This window comes from Spodoptera frugiperda, chromosome 17 (genome assembly GCF_023101765.2).
Source record: "Spodoptera frugiperda isolate SF20-4 chromosome 17, AGI-APGP_CSIRO_Sfru_2.0, whole genome shotgun sequence".
NCBI classification, from domain to species: Eukaryota; Metazoa; Arthropoda; class Insecta; order Lepidoptera; family Noctuidae; genus Spodoptera; species Spodoptera frugiperda.
Genome location: NC_064228.1, coordinates 3,233,435 through 3,249,102, shown reverse-complemented (window position 1 = coordinate 3,249,102; position 15,668 = coordinate 3,233,435). Strand labels below are relative to the sequence as shown.

Below are 15,668 nucleotides of genomic sequence, written 5' to 3'. Positions count from 1 at the left end.
TTCTTAGTAATGTTGTTTTATTCAATTTAATATTATGTAATCCAACTGGCGGACTAAGTAGTTGTTTACAATTTAAACTTTGGGTTATCATTCAGAGTAAAATAAAACAAAATCCTTTACGAATAAATGTTTTTATTTCAGATCCTTATAACAAAAAATATGTCAAAATAAATAAATAAATGTTTTGCGAATATAAAAATGCATTGTGAATGCAACTGAGTGCAACATGTAGTATGTTTACATTACAACATATATATATTAATATTAATTTCACGTAAAAAGCTTTCCTAGCTAATCGCACAGAACTAAACACGGTACGCCTTGCCATAGATGAACCATGGACAAAACGCTCTAGCACATTGGAATGGACGATCGGTGGATAACAAAAATACTGTTTATTATTATCTATTATAAATTATTTCGATTATTATAGGCGAATATAAAAATATTTATTTTTTATACCCGTATAAGAGAATTAAGTCGCCATAATTAGACCTTAATTTTAATATTACAGATTTGTGACTTAGACATACAAAATCTCACGTAGATACACTGGCAAAAGGTACTTGATACAATTTTTTTACGGAGGAGTTACTTTTTAAATATTTCAATGTACTTTTTGCGATTGTAGACCTTATTTCTAATGACAATAAGGCATTTTTTCGACGTTTTATGCGTAGACTGTGCGATTTAGCCATTCTTCGAGGGAGAATGTGGCGTATTCACCGCCTGAAGACCTCCCCTTGAACGTATCTGTGAAGAAAGATTGTTTGTATTACAATTGAGTGAGACACCGGCGCTAACGTTACTAGTTAGTAAGCTTTAGTGCGGCGAGGGACATTTTACAATGTATGTTCCGTGTGAAGTATACATTTTATATTCTCTGGTAAAATAATGGAATCCTGTCAATACTTGTAAAATGTCCGAGAGAAGTGGAGACGTTGTACTGTTTGCGAATAGTATCAGTTTTGAAATTTATTTTACTTGGTATTTAAAGTAGAAACTGTGAATAGAGTAAATACTAATGTCCTAGTAGGTACTATCGCAAACAATATTTATTTATTGTAAGGTTGTGTGGGAAATATTTCATACAAAAAATGGTATGTAAACAATTTTGTGTGTAAGGTCTAAAGTTGCTGAGAACTGTCTGCAATATGATATAATAGAAGACAATATTACACAATCAGACTCTGTGCTACATCTATTGGTTAAATATCAATTCCAAATATTCATTTAAACTTGAAATGTACACAAAATGATAAATAATGTAAATAATGGCATGTTATCTATATATTAATACGTGATGCAAAAACTTTGGACCGCTTTTTACGAAAATTGCGCGGACGTAGGAGCATAAAATTTGGTACACTTATAGTTTATGTGTAGGAGAAATGCAGGACGCTAATATTTTTCAAAAATAATGCTTATAAAGTACATTAAATCAATAAATAAAACATTACACACACATGCATAGTATCTGATCGTATTTGACAAAACGTCAAAATCGATAGACATTGCGATGATATTGACGTCTCATATGAATAGAGTTTTATAAAAGAGTTTGTTTGAGTTTGAGTTAAATAAAAATTATCCTTGAACGTATGTTAAGTGGTATTGTAAATTAAATCGTATATGGTTGAATTTCAACCACTAGGCGACCACTAGTTATTTAGTATTCCTTCCCATGTGTTCCAATAGACGTACAACAACGGCAAATAAATAAGACACTAGCTGACCTGGCAAGTTTCGTACTGCCCCAAACATTATTTTCTCACCTTTTAAACCTCTCCCTGCACTTTTACAAATAATTCAAGACCAAAATTTGCCAACTCAGTCCAACCATTTTCGAATTTCAGCGAGACTAACGAACAGCAATTGATTTTTATACATATATATGTCACCGAAAAATAACAAGATCTGTAAGTTTATCAATCTACTAGGAAGTTAATATAAACTTTCGTAGAATTCTAAATGGGAGATAAATTGTAATATTTTACGTCCACATTTTATATACATATAGACAACTTTTAAGACCTTTTCAATAAAAACAACATATCGACGGTTAAAAGGAAATATGGTATAAGCGACATTAAATGATAAATTCCTGTTAACCGTCGATATATAATATGTACTAATAATTTCTATATATTTCCCCTCACAACCAGTATGGTGGTTGACACAGAGACAGGCAGACAGGTGACTGTATATATATATCCTGTAGTGATCATTACGTTGTGCAGATGTCCGCCCCGACGCTCACTTGTTCCACTGCAGCTCGCGCTCGAGATTCTCAAGCGGCTCGTTGTTCGCTGCAGTTGTTATTATTGTCATATAATAACTTTGAATTTTAGTTTCACACAGTTTTTTTTTAAACGGTTTTAATTATATTGACCTGTGTCCTTAGTATGAGTTCGCTTTACGTTTAGAGCGCGTTCGGCGTTCTGATTGGGCGTCTCGAATAAACCAACGGCGCTCGCGCTTTGATTGGTTGGTTTATTAGAGCCGGCCAATCAGAGCGCCGAACGTAAAGCAAACTCATACTAAGGGTACTACTGTATGTTTGCTTAGGTCAAATATAGTAACTAGCATTTAACCCCCTTCCTGGCGTCCTATCGATTTGAAATTAGGTACACACTCTTGATCTTAATTACCATGCAAAATAAGCCAATTAAAACCGTTTAACATAAAACAATATTTTTATGTATGTATTACTTGTTTCTATATTAGGATTTTCTCCTGTGTCGTGAGTGCGTTTACAAACATACAATTTCATATGACACCCAGACCAGGAACAACAATATGTAGAACACACAAAGTTGCTTCGAGCGGGAATCTAACCCGCTGTAGAATTTTAGACCTACCTCATCTGAGATATATCTAATAGACAATCAATTTCACACTATCATATTATAAGAAACTCACAAATCAAACTACGTTAACTCACACTGACAATCACTTGACATAAGCTTTATTTAGTATGACATAAAGGCTAAATTCAACTGTTATTATAATAAAGGAAATATGTATTAGTTTACCTATATTTTTCTTTTGCATATTTATTTTTAAAATATTATCACACAAAGATTATTTTCAGTTTTATGAAAGCAACACACATCACTCAATTGAAACTAATATCTATCTTAGAATAACTCGGGAATCGAACCCAACACTTTACATAAAGGATTGACTGATTGCCAAAATATACTTGTACATATCACATTCTTGAATGACCAAAGTCTATTTTAGTTATAAATTGACTACGAATTTTTAAACAATTTCTAAGATGTTTACTATGATATTTCTACAATTTAATAACAGAATGATAATTATAATTATAAATGTATTATTTGAAACTTACCGATCATAGTCTTCAATCGCACGGAGCACATAATGAAATCATCGAACTGAATGTATCCGTCTGGTGAGCTGTATCTATGGAACAAAAGTATGTTGATTTAATAAATATATTAGGAAAGTGAGAGCACTAATTTACGAGGTAACTCCACTAGTTTCGGGCTTTAACAGGGTCTAGAAACATGAAAAGTATGCGTGGCGAGTCGCGCATGCTACTCATATACGGGGTTACTGATGAGATACCTTCAACACTTATGGATAGTACTCGGTACTCGATTCACGTTAACTTGATATAAAAAAAAATAGGTGTGTTATTTTTTATCGAAATGTCACTAAAGATTTGTGAAATTTGGATAGGTCTCGATGTAGGTAGGTACCTATGTATTCTGTGTTGATAGCGCGCTGCGCGACCCGTGCGTCCGCGCGGTGTCCAAGTATTCCGCAGTTAAATAAATAAATACTGGACTCTCGGTGTACTGTGTACGAAGTTTACTAAGAAGTTATTTAATATTTCATTTTTATGTTATTTTATTTCATGATATTATTATATGTTCGCATACTATCACGTCCTCAAATATTGAACGTATCTCACCCCGTATATGGGTTACTAGCGTGGCTCAATACTAGTCGAGCTCCCCCACCAAACAGTTTAACATATAATTAATTTAATATGGCTCATGTTACAAGATCTTTCATCAATGAAAGTCTAACGCCAGTTTTCACTATCTCTCCTAAGTTTTAAGTGATACCTAAAAGCACAATTAAGGGGTTTATTTAGGTGCTTCATCACACTAAGTAATCTGTGGTGAAGAGATTATCAACAACGGCCAATAGTTATATGAACCAAATAGCACTGGTTACTCCCAGTACTATTTGCAGTAGTTACCTGTGCGCGAGTACGTTGAGTACGTGCGCGTTGACGGTGTACCCGGCGGAGTGCAGCGCGTCGCGCAGGTGCTGCGGCGGGATGGCGCCGCGCCCCTCCGTGTCGTACAGGCGGAACACCGCCTGCGGCACACGGAGACAGAAACAAACGAATTAATCATTTATACCTACACACACATGTACAGTAGAAATATCAAACCGGCCTTAGTGTTAAGATAATAGATCAATAATAAAGAAGAGATAAAATAAAGTCTTCCACCATGTCCAATGGGCCTCCAGTTCAGCATTATGTTGGTTGCTGTATAGCTCAATGTGTACCGGTGGCACCCTGCAGTAACTTACTTGTAGGAAATCTTACTTTATTTTCTTTTTTAATGAAACTTATTTAAAATATTTAAAATAAGTCCCCTCCCCTAAATAAATGATATATGATATTTATTTCTGTAAATAGGTCATAAAATAACACTTTTACACGTCAATATTTCAAATAGCTAGATGAGGCCTAGTATTTCCTCATGTGTCATGACAAATACATATCACCCAGACTCCAATAATACTTTGCCCGACCCGAGAACCCAAGACCCCTTGGCAATCGCACTTAGAACCACCAGGCAGACATGAAACCAAGACTGAACTAAACCTGGGAACTAGATACTATTTCGGTTTCGGAGCCGCAGCTACCCGCTAGTTGCTAGCGGGTTTACGGGGGCTCCGGCTCAAAAAGCAGGAGTAGGAACGAGGTGGTTTTCAGTCAATAAGAGTCTGACACTCCCTCACGCCGAAAGCTGAAGAAGTCATTGGACGATTCCCCCCCCCGCGCTAAAAAAACAAACTATTTCAGTCACATACCCGCCAATTACGTAGATCAATCCACAAGGTCTTGAACTCGTCGAAGCCGAGTCCGCCGGAGCCGTCCTTGTCTAACATGGCGACCATGCTGCGGCACACGTCCTTGGAGAACCCTTGGCCCTGCAGCTCTGCAACGCGATTATGACGGTCAGATGGTATACAACTAAATATCAAGTACCTGTTTGTATGTTATATTGAATTTAGGTTTTACTGGAAACTAGCAAACTCGGCGAACTCCGTTTCGCCACTAATTATTTTTTTTAACGTTTATAAGTCTGCGTTTGGCCACCAACCCGTTTGCTGGCCTGATTTTAGCTGTTTTTGTCTTGAATTTTTTTCCTGAATTTTGTACTGTGCTATAAGCCTCACGGAGCCCGAGGCCTTTCCAACGAATGTAAAGTGGCAATCGGTTCGTGCGTTCTGGAGTTATGGTGTCAGTAAAGAAAATCCAACTTATTTTTATATAATACCAAGATTGGTGAAATGCGATAATTCTACGCTAATGTGGTGAAGCACATAGAAGATTCAATAATGAAATCTACCATGTTCATAAATCGTACTAGTGAAGTTTGCACACTATTTAGTGTCTTATGCGGCGTATATGCATAGTTAGCCGACACATTGCCTTCAACACTTATCTACCGACAGTCAAAGACTTAAACATGGGTTAGACACTTTGGAACGAGCTTCACTGACAGACTGATTGACGGACAATTCAATTTGACGTTTCAAAATTGCTAATGCCTGCCTAATTTAGGATTAATTGACATAAATACTATGACTTTGACTTTAGACAATTTCAACATACGACGCGCACACTGCTCATGATTAAGAGTTCCGTTGCAACTTGAAACCAGTAGATCTTTCCTCAATTAATTTTAAAAAAATTAAAATTAATTAAGAGCTCATCTGTTTGGTTGAAAGTTAAGTATCCTGTTTTGCAAATAAACTTTTTTTTACATTTTTATGAGAAATAAAAGGCCTTTTCCATAAAAACCTGAATCCAATATAACATCAAAGAGCAGAAATCTTAGCAAATATTTTATGGAAATGGAGGTGATTCAATTACCTACAATGTCGTAACAATAACAATACTACATAAACTATATTTAAAATGCCCATTTTCGTTATCTCCCGACGTAAACAAAAAACATGCGAAAAAGCTAAAAAAATGCACAAATTTCCAAAAACGTGAATTTTTGAAAATTCCTACATTTTTCTCAGTGTTAGTGACATTAAGCTTTATAGCATAGACAATGCAAAATATCGGTCACAGACAACACAATATTCAACATTTATCTATGGACTAGACAAAAATAACATAAATCGGTGTCCATGGTAACCTGAAAAAAATATAAATTAAAAAGAACAAAAGAAATAAAATATAGAAATAATGTATTTACATGAAAACATTGACAAAAACAGACATTTTAAATAGTGCCCTCCATTTCTATAAAACGTGTCGCGTAAGTAAAGCGGTGCATGCATCAGCTTCTCAGCAGACCTGGAAACAATCTTAGCAATTAGTATAAAACTCACTAAATACTTAAAAACTAAAAACCTTTCATAAATTTCGAATTTTAAATATTTTGCCCGTACTCAAAAGACATGCGCAAGTATTTGTATTAAAAATTTGAAATCCACAATTCTTATCGATTTATAATTCTTTTATCAGTTAAACCTCTTATAATTTTATTATTCTATCCAAGAATTACATCGTCACGAGAATTACCTCGGAAGCGTAGTACAAATATCATCAATTAAATTATCTAATTAGTCCCATTCTGAAGTCACTTCGACCAAGGTAAACATACACAATATTAGAATATACATATAAATTATTATCCCCTGTTAAATAATGACACAAGACCCCCTTAAATATCCCAATAAATATTACTATAAGATCCCTTAAACATCATAGTGATACATGACCCCTAAAATATTACAGTGATACATGACCCCTTAAACACCACAGTGACATACGACCCCTAAAATATTACAGTGATACATGACCCCTTAAACATCACATTGAAACACGACCTTTTAATCACACACTAACATACGACCCCTTAAACATCACACACTGACACTATTATTAGAACTTATGACGGGATATTTACCATGTTTATTCATTTTGGTGAGTTTCCGAGTTAATCCGTGATCATGGCGCTTGCAACAGTGCCGAAATATAATAGTGTTAGTGACCATGTCAGTTTAAAAACTTATATCACACACTGACATACGACCCCTTAAACATCACACACTGACATACGACCCCTTAAACATCACACACTGACATACGACCCCTTAAACATTTAAACATGACACATTGAAAAACGACCTCTTAAACATCACACACTGACATACGACCCCTAAAACATCACACACAAACATGACATATAACCCCTTAAATATCACACACTAACAAACGACCCCTTAAACATGACACACTGACATACGACCCCTTAAACATCACACACTGACATACGACCCCTTAAACATCACACACTGACATACGACCCCTTAAACATCACACACTGACATACGACCCCTTAAACATCACACACTGACATACGACCCCTTAAACATCACACACTGACATACGACCCCTTAAACATCACACACTGTAATACGAACCCTTAAACATCACACACTGACATACGACCCCTTAAACATCACACACTGACATACGACCCCTTAAACATCACGCACAAACATGACACAAGACCCCCTTTACACTGGAAAACAAGTAAATACCTGTCTGCGGCTGGGGTTGCGTTAGATGAACCTGTTCTTGATTATGATTCTGTTGTTGCATTTGCTGCAGGTCGACGCCAATTTCCTTGCAGATGGGAGTACAGAGGGCACAGAGCAGTTGTTCCAGACAGCTGGGCTCGTTCCCCCCTCCCCCTCCTCCACCCGGAGGGGAGTAGTGCACCCCCCCTCCGCCGCCGTCGTAAGCTCCGCCTTGCTTCATCGCTAGCTCTGTAGGGATGTTAACCTATGTCTAAGTCTATCTATTATGGTGTAGATGAGGTCACTTCGTATAGAAGTTGATAGTATTTACGTATTTTTTCAATTCATAGTGCAATTGACATCAAGTTTGGTCTGAATGATCTACACAATTGCATTTTGGGACAAGAGGCAAATGAGCAGACTGATGACCTGATGGCGAATCAGTGGTGTCGACCTTTTAAAAGGAGTTTCCAGTAATGTGAAGTGAAGGGCAATTATAATATAACTTATATTACCACGTCTATACGAATAAATAACCTCATTTTACTTCTAAAGGATATTAATTAAAATTGTAATTTTCTTTGGACTAAATCTAACTTAAACATTAAATTATTTTTTCTTTTTATATTATTCGATAATATAACATGGGATATAAGACAAAATTAATAATTATATACAAAATTATATAATAATCAAAATAATACAAAAAATATTCATGAGCAGTGATACTACTTAATAAAAAGCAAACGCAATATTTTTTTCTAAACAAAAACAAATGTCTACATAAAATAAATAACTACAAAAAAATAATAATAAAGTGCAGTAAATAAGAAATAAAACTAAATTAAATAAATATTATGCTATATGTATAATAGTATAATTATCTGATGTTTTATAATACTTACATACACTATACCTTGGCGCGGTTAGCGGAACGAAACGAAAGCTGCGTTTAACTCGACACAAAGCATTATCACATTGAGAAGCTCAAAAATGGGCATTTTAGGGATCATTTTGTAATGAAAATATACACATACACAATATATTATTTCTACCAGAACCGGATTCAACTGAGAGCGCTCTAGGCAAGCAGTCATGCACCTCATAGGCGCCCCTAACTTTCAGTAGTCAGTTGCGCACGCATGTCTCGCGGCATCCCTCTGTACGCATCCGCGGGCCCGCATCGTACGCAACGAATTTTAGTTTGTCTTGTACAGAAACTCATACAATTGCGTCCTGCGTATTCATACAATCCATACTACTGATCTACATCGTACGAACCGCATCATCGGCAATGTCTACATGCGATGCGTACTAATGACGTCATACGGAATGCGTACGATGCGGGCCTGTGGACGCTTATCTAAAGCTGGCGCCCTAAGCACTTGCCTAGTTTGCTTCAGTGAAAATACGGCTCTGGTACCTACCTATAATTTCTTAAATCAAATTCATATTTCAATACAATAAAAAGAGTTAATCACAATATTTCATAAAAATATTATTTACTTGTTCATGCAATGTAGAATAAAAAAAAAATGGGTTTTGCATTGAAATATGAGATAGCTAAGCTTCGAAAATAAAAATCATATTTGCGTAGTACTTCAAAACTGTTGATTTTTTTTATGTAATACTTTATGAGTGTTCTCAAATATATTAGATTCACTCCAAGCCAATTATGTTGTTAAGACAAATTGCATTATTTATCAAAAAGCTATGAAAAGTATTCAACTTGATTTCATATTGAAAAAGTCATATAAATAGTTTTATCAAGTTTATTATTTTAATTCCACCCAATTTGTAATGAAGTTAAGAAAAAAGCAAAATAACAACACACTATTGCACCTACACAAAGTTGAACCACACAAATGATAAATATATTTCAAACCTAAAATAATATTTTTAGTTTATCACTCAAATAGCAAAAATAATTTAATTTAAAAAATCATTACTTATTATTATTTTTGCACCCAGTCTTATTCTTAACTCACAGATCCTAAACACACTCAGTTTCATATCAAAAAATATCTTACTATAGAACACACTTTGGAACGAGCAAATAGCTTCACTAGAGGACTGACCGACAGACAGACGTTATTAATTATTATATTTGCTTTGAATTTCAAAAGTGCCTTCCTGGTCTATTTGAAACAAATGATTTTAACTTTGACTTTGACTAACAAAATACGGAATATCTTGGAATGTGTATACGTTTGTTTGTTCACGAAATATAATAATAATAAATAGTCCAACGTACCTTCCCGCATGGCGTAGTCGAGGATCTCCTTGAGTTCCTGCCAGTCCACCTCGCCGTCAGCGCCGGCCAACTTGTTGAACAGCTCGCGCACTGGATCTGCCGGCTCGGGGTTCGGGGCTATTTCCTTTACCTGCGTAATGAGAATAAATATTTATAACGTACTTGTTATGTTATTTTATTAACCACTTGTCTGTCGGTATGTAAGACACAATAGAAAACACATTGTGTCTCGCGTAGATCTGCGTTCCGACAGACAACGGGTTGAAGCTTTACATTATACTAAAGTATTACTGGGCTTTTTTCGGTATTTCGAAAATTTATCAGTAAAAGTACGGAGTCTGGAATTGTGTCTAGTATAATATGGCAATAGGCTCACCCTCTATTACATGGGACTTATAACACAAATGGCATTACGTATCGTAATGTGCACCTCTGCCTACCCCTTATGGGATAAAAGTCGTGACGTTGCTTTTTTATATTAAAGCTTTAATGTACACAAAAATATATGATGGTACTAAAGCCAATAAGGTGGACATTAATGGGATATGGCATTCTCTCACTGTACATTTTCTATAATTATTTAGACACTACAGACAAACGGAGAAGGAGGATCGTGAGGATACTTGAATTTATATTGTCTAATTATGTGTATGTTTGAAATAAAAAGAAACTCGTTCCTTCACCGTGTAACAAGAGACTTTAACAAACACTGGTATCGGGACGATTAATAAATTATTTTAATACTAACTTCTGCCATTTCATGGCTCATTCCATATTGTTTCCATGGGAAAAACAAAATGGTCTATTCGTTATTCCAGCCCCTTGTTCCAAATTTCATACCGATCCCTTCAGGCATTTCGACGTGATTAAGTAACAAACATACACACACTGCCACACTCAGAGTCATTTAATGCTCACTTAAACTATTCCTTAGTAACGATTTTGTATGGAAAACAATTGCTAAGGACTGGGTTAAGTAACCATTAAATGACTCTGAGTGCGCGAGACAGACTCACTCATAAACTTTCACATTTATAATATTAGTAAGATTTGACTCACCCGATCGTCAACATCTCCCATACCGATGTCCTCATCATTTTCCCTGGAAACAACGATTTTTTACTAAATTAGAATAACATTTTAGATACCCGGGACGGGCAAGTCGTTTTCAGTGCGTTTTTTTTCTTAGTAATGCACTCAATAGTGTCAGTCTGATGATGAATGTACAGCATGGGCCGCAGCAGGAGTAGAAACGGGATGGATTTTATCTGTCTGACACTCCCTCTCGCCTCACTTAAGGCGGGAGGAGTCATTGGATGATTTCCCCCCTTTAAAAAAACCCCTAATGATGAATATTATACTCACGCCATGTTGTTAGACTTCTCAGAGAAGACACGAAGCAGGAATTCTCCTTCCTCATCAGGATCGAAGGTGGACGGTACTATCACGTAGCTGCCTGGGTCCAACTTGAACCTGGGAAAAAGTTAATATTATTTAAATTAGATTGTGTATTTTTTTCATTTAATATTGTCTATTTAGTTAAACAATTCTGGAGTTCCCTATATATTTCTAGCTTCTTCTAGCAAGCTTCATCCACATTCCCGTGGAATAAAAGTAGCAGATAGATCAGACCATAACCTACCCCTATTCCAAACAAACTTTCACATTTGTAATTATTATCAATAAGATATTATATATAAAATTTTTTTACACCTTCATATGAAAAATCTGCTATGAAAATAGTTCAGGCGCTGTTATAAAGACATTCTCCGAATGAGTATTTATAAACAAATTTAAAAAAAATTACAGTACCTAGCGCTAACTTCACGCAGATTGATGAACGCCTGACTGCGACCGACAGAGGCGTTGTACTTGAAGAAGTTGACATCGAGCGGTTTGGGCACGCGGCCGTAGTCCGGCAGGCGGTACACGGCGAACCCTATCGTCAGGCACTCCAGGCCCTGGTGGCGCTGCGAACGACGGTTCTTCTGCATCAGAGCCACGATTATCTGCGGAACGAGATTATTTTTGTTTTACATTATATCTAAAAGTTTACTAAAGCATAATAACAAAAAAAAAGGTAATTTAAAAAACTAAAGAACCTCCTCCTTTTTTTGAAGTCGGTTAAAAACCCGACTGCGTTTCTTTATAATATGAAAATGAAAAATCCCTAAAACAAAAAAGTCATCGTACCCGATTGTCGGGACCCATTCTAAATATGAAGACTTAGTGAGGGCACATACGGCTGGCTTTTTAGTTCACACTCTCGAAAAACATAACCCTCCTTCTGGCGCAGTCGGGTAATAACGCCTCAGTTTACGGGTTATTAAGGGTATTGTGATACTGTTGACATTTTAGTTGTTCTTGTATTGTATTGACATATTGTAGACAATTTTATTGCGTGAAAAGACTGATGACTATTGATGAAGCAATAGGCGTTCCCTTGTTTATGCCAACCCCCACGGGAGACAGACGTGAGTTTATGTATGTATGTATTTTTGTGTTGAATAGTCCATTAATCGAGGAAGGTTATAGGCTACAAAACATCACGCTTTATTTTTATGAGGGGGAGAAAATCATCCAATGCCTTCTCCCGCCTTGAGTGAGGCGGGAGGGAGTGTCAAACTCTTACTGACTAAAAACCACCCCGTTCCTACTCCTGCTTTTCGAATCGGAGCCCCGGTAAACCCGCTAGGTAGTCCGCAGCTGCGGATAAAACATCACGCTACGGGGCAGTGCGGAGCTGGTGAAACCGCGCTATAATACTACTAGTGGAATAGTGTAGTAGGTATAATAGTAGTAGGATAGTGTAGTAGGTATAATACTAGTGGAATAGTGTAGTAGGTATCCTCACAGTGCACTTGTTCTCCTCGTCCCCTTCGTCGACGTCCTGCAGTGTGACGGTGTACTGAGGGTTCTTCCAGAACGTCTCCAGGTAGTTCCTGCAGCCGCCCGCCGTCACGCCTGGAACCAACGTCAGAGCATTTAAGAGGAGAAGAACGAGCAAGTAACTCTGTCGTCGCCTACCAACGCATTTTAGCTTTCTATCTTCTTCTTACTAGCTTAGCTTAGCTTTCTACAAGAGATACATGTTAATCGAATTATTAAATATTTTACTCAGTCGTATAATTTGATTTGTAGGGCCGGCACAATTGGAGTGATACCACGGCCGAGCAAGAACTGGCGTGAAACAACCAAAGCGTTGTGTTCCGCCATGTGAGTGAAGTTACCAAAGTCCCAATTTTCCCCCTTCATTCCTAATCCCCGAAATCTTTAATCCCTAAAAGCCCAACAACGTTGTAACTTTTCTAGTGTCGTGGATATCCATGGGCGGCGCCGGTCGCTTACCTTCAGATATTTAGTCCGTCAGCTCGATTATTTATCGATAAAAAAGAATAATGATCAGGTTAACAAATATAGAATGGTGAATATTACCTCTAACCCACTCTCCCTCGAAGACGGACATCTCCCACTTCTTGGTGCAACCCTCGGGACATTCCTCGGGGTCCAAGGAGTCAGGGTTCAGGTTACAAATCTCCACTCTGAAAGTTTATAGCACATGGTTATACTTCTGAATGCCAGAGTCGAAACAAGACCGCGTTCGGTTCTAAGATTGGTTGATGCAATGGACCCAGTCAATCAGAGGGTCGATAGGGTCTCGTTTCGATATAGTTACACGTAAAGCAAACTCATACTAAGCCCTCAGACACGTGCATACGCTTACTGCCCGAACGTCGAAGCGAAGATGTGGGCGAAGATGGAGCATACAGACTTAGATAGTACCCATTCACTCTGACCTTGAAAAGACCCGGGTTGTATATCTCAGGAAAAATAGAAGCCGGTAGATTGATCCATTCCCTTGCTGCACGGATTAGGAACGTGGATTATGGAAAGATAGTTATTACCTTGAAAAGTGGGTAACGAAGTCCTTGAAAGACATCCAGAACTCTCCATCATCATCGAATGTGAGTCCCATCTCTTCCTTCTCAGACTCCGGGATGAATCGCCATTCTGGTGACCTGTGGACGACATTACGTTAAACTATAATACTGTTAAGCAAACAACTATTATGTTCTATATCATGAAGTAGTTATTATGATCAGCTACTGCCAGCGGCTTCGCCCGCGTTCCCGTGGGATTAAAACTGACCTATGTGTCATTCCACACCATAATCAACTCTTGTTCCTCAGCCGTTTTGACGTGAAGGAGTAACAAACATAAAAACTTTCGCATTAATAATATTAGTAGGGTTATAATTGAATAATGATTGATTGAAGTCGTCTGTGTTTGGCTGTAAAGTGGACTATTTAAGGAATAGCTACTCGTTCGGTTCCTATTAATCGTAGCAGATGTTTTATAGCCTATAGCCCACCTCGATAAATGGACTATCCAACACAAACATAATATTCAATACGAACCAGTAGTTCCAGAGACGAATGCATTCAAACAAACAAGTATTGGTATAATTAAATAATACATACTTATCGCTCCAGGGTCCATTCCACTCGGCTTCATTTCCCCATGGGTTCCGTAGCCGCAGTAGTGGTATCTTTCCGCTGCGGCCCGGGGTCTCAATGTCTACGTACTTCACCTTGGTTATAGAGTACGCGTGACCCCGGATGAGGCCGACTGGGGTCTCCGCTTCCAAGATGTTGGGGTCAGGCTGCAAATTAATATTGGAGATGTAAAAACATAAAAAAGATATTAAACAATTTGTTAATTTCTGTAGACTGTTTTTGGGACCCAGTCCAAAAAGCGACACAACTTCTATGCACCAAGACCATACAGATCCTAGTTTTTTTTTATAACACGACGGTGGCAAGAAAGCACACGGCCCATCTGATGGTAAATGGTTACCGTGGATTACGAACGCTTGTAACACTTGGGGCATTACATGCGCTTTGCCGACCTTTAAGAAACCTATTTACTTCCTTCTTGAAGTACCTCATGTGTAGCCTACTACTAAAACTTCGTTAGGGAGTTCATTCCACAATTTGAGGGTCCATAGATGAAAATTCGTCTGAAACCGAGTGTACGGGAGCATCTGGGTTCCAATGTGTGAGCGTGAACTCCTTGTCGAGGGCGAGCGGTGGCATAGAAGGTCGCCGTGGGCATCATATCAAACAATTCCACGGAACACGACCCATTATACAAGCGGTAGAACGTGCATAATGAGGCACAGGTGATCCGTCTGCTCGTTTGCCATAAAAACCATTAAAAGTATGTTGTATCTTACCTCAATACTGCATCCGCTGAGCGAGTTCCTCTCGTACGCTTTAAGCAATATGGTGTAGAAGTTGGGAGGCAACTCCGCTACATCGTACATCTCCGTCACTCCTCCGGTGAAGTCCTCCATAGCCTCGCATGTCGAACCACCCTTTAGAGCCTCGTAGGAACCGTGCAATCTGTAATTATATATTATTAACGTATTTATTTATATAACAGGTTTATCCTGTCTATATCCGTACAAAAAATAGTAGTACACAATGGGCGTCAATCATCACCATCTTCACATGAGCGAACCATGCTTCGGTACGAATGGGTCGGCTCGACCGGAGTGAAACCACGGACTCACAGAAAACCGGCGTGA

General features: G+C 37.6%; 1 protein-coding gene across 12 annotated transcripts in view; it reads right to left on the bottom strand.

Annotated features, from left to right (window-relative positions):
- Positions 1-115: 115 nt before the first annotated feature.
- LOC118276629 (calpain-B) overlaps positions 116-15,668 on the bottom strand; it is a 71,292-nt gene continuing 55,739 nt past the window's right edge. For 6 of the 12 annotated variants that reach the window (XM_050699771.1, XM_050699772.1, XM_050699773.1 and 3 more), the window contains 14 exons: positions 15,315-15,483; positions 14,560-14,741; positions 13,984-14,097; positions 13,514-13,620; positions 12,933-13,042; positions 11,891-12,087; positions 11,444-11,551; positions 11,138-11,180; positions 10,079-10,208; positions 7,846-8,073; positions 5,089-5,216; positions 4,241-4,362; positions 3,359-3,432; positions 116-753 (listed from right to left, as the gene is read on the bottom strand). In XM_050699771.1, the coding sequence (XP_050555728.1) occupies positions 671-753; positions 3,359-3,432; positions 4,241-4,362; positions 5,089-5,216; positions 7,846-8,073; positions 10,079-10,208; positions 11,138-11,180; positions 11,444-11,551; positions 11,891-12,087; positions 12,933-13,042; positions 13,514-13,620; positions 13,984-14,097; positions 14,560-14,741; positions 15,315-15,483 (1,795 nt within the window). In that variant the 3' untranslated portion in view covers positions 116-670. Of the gene's footprint in view, positions 754-2,231; positions 2,310-3,358; positions 3,433-4,240; positions 4,363-5,088; positions 5,217-7,845; positions 8,074-10,078; positions 10,209-11,137; positions 11,181-11,443; positions 11,552-11,890; positions 12,088-12,932; positions 13,043-13,513; positions 13,621-13,983; positions 14,098-14,559; positions 14,742-15,314; positions 15,484-15,668 lie in introns of all 12 variants that reach the window. The other 6 variants (XM_050699774.1, XM_050699775.1, XM_050699776.1 and 3 more) reach the window with 2 other exon arrangements.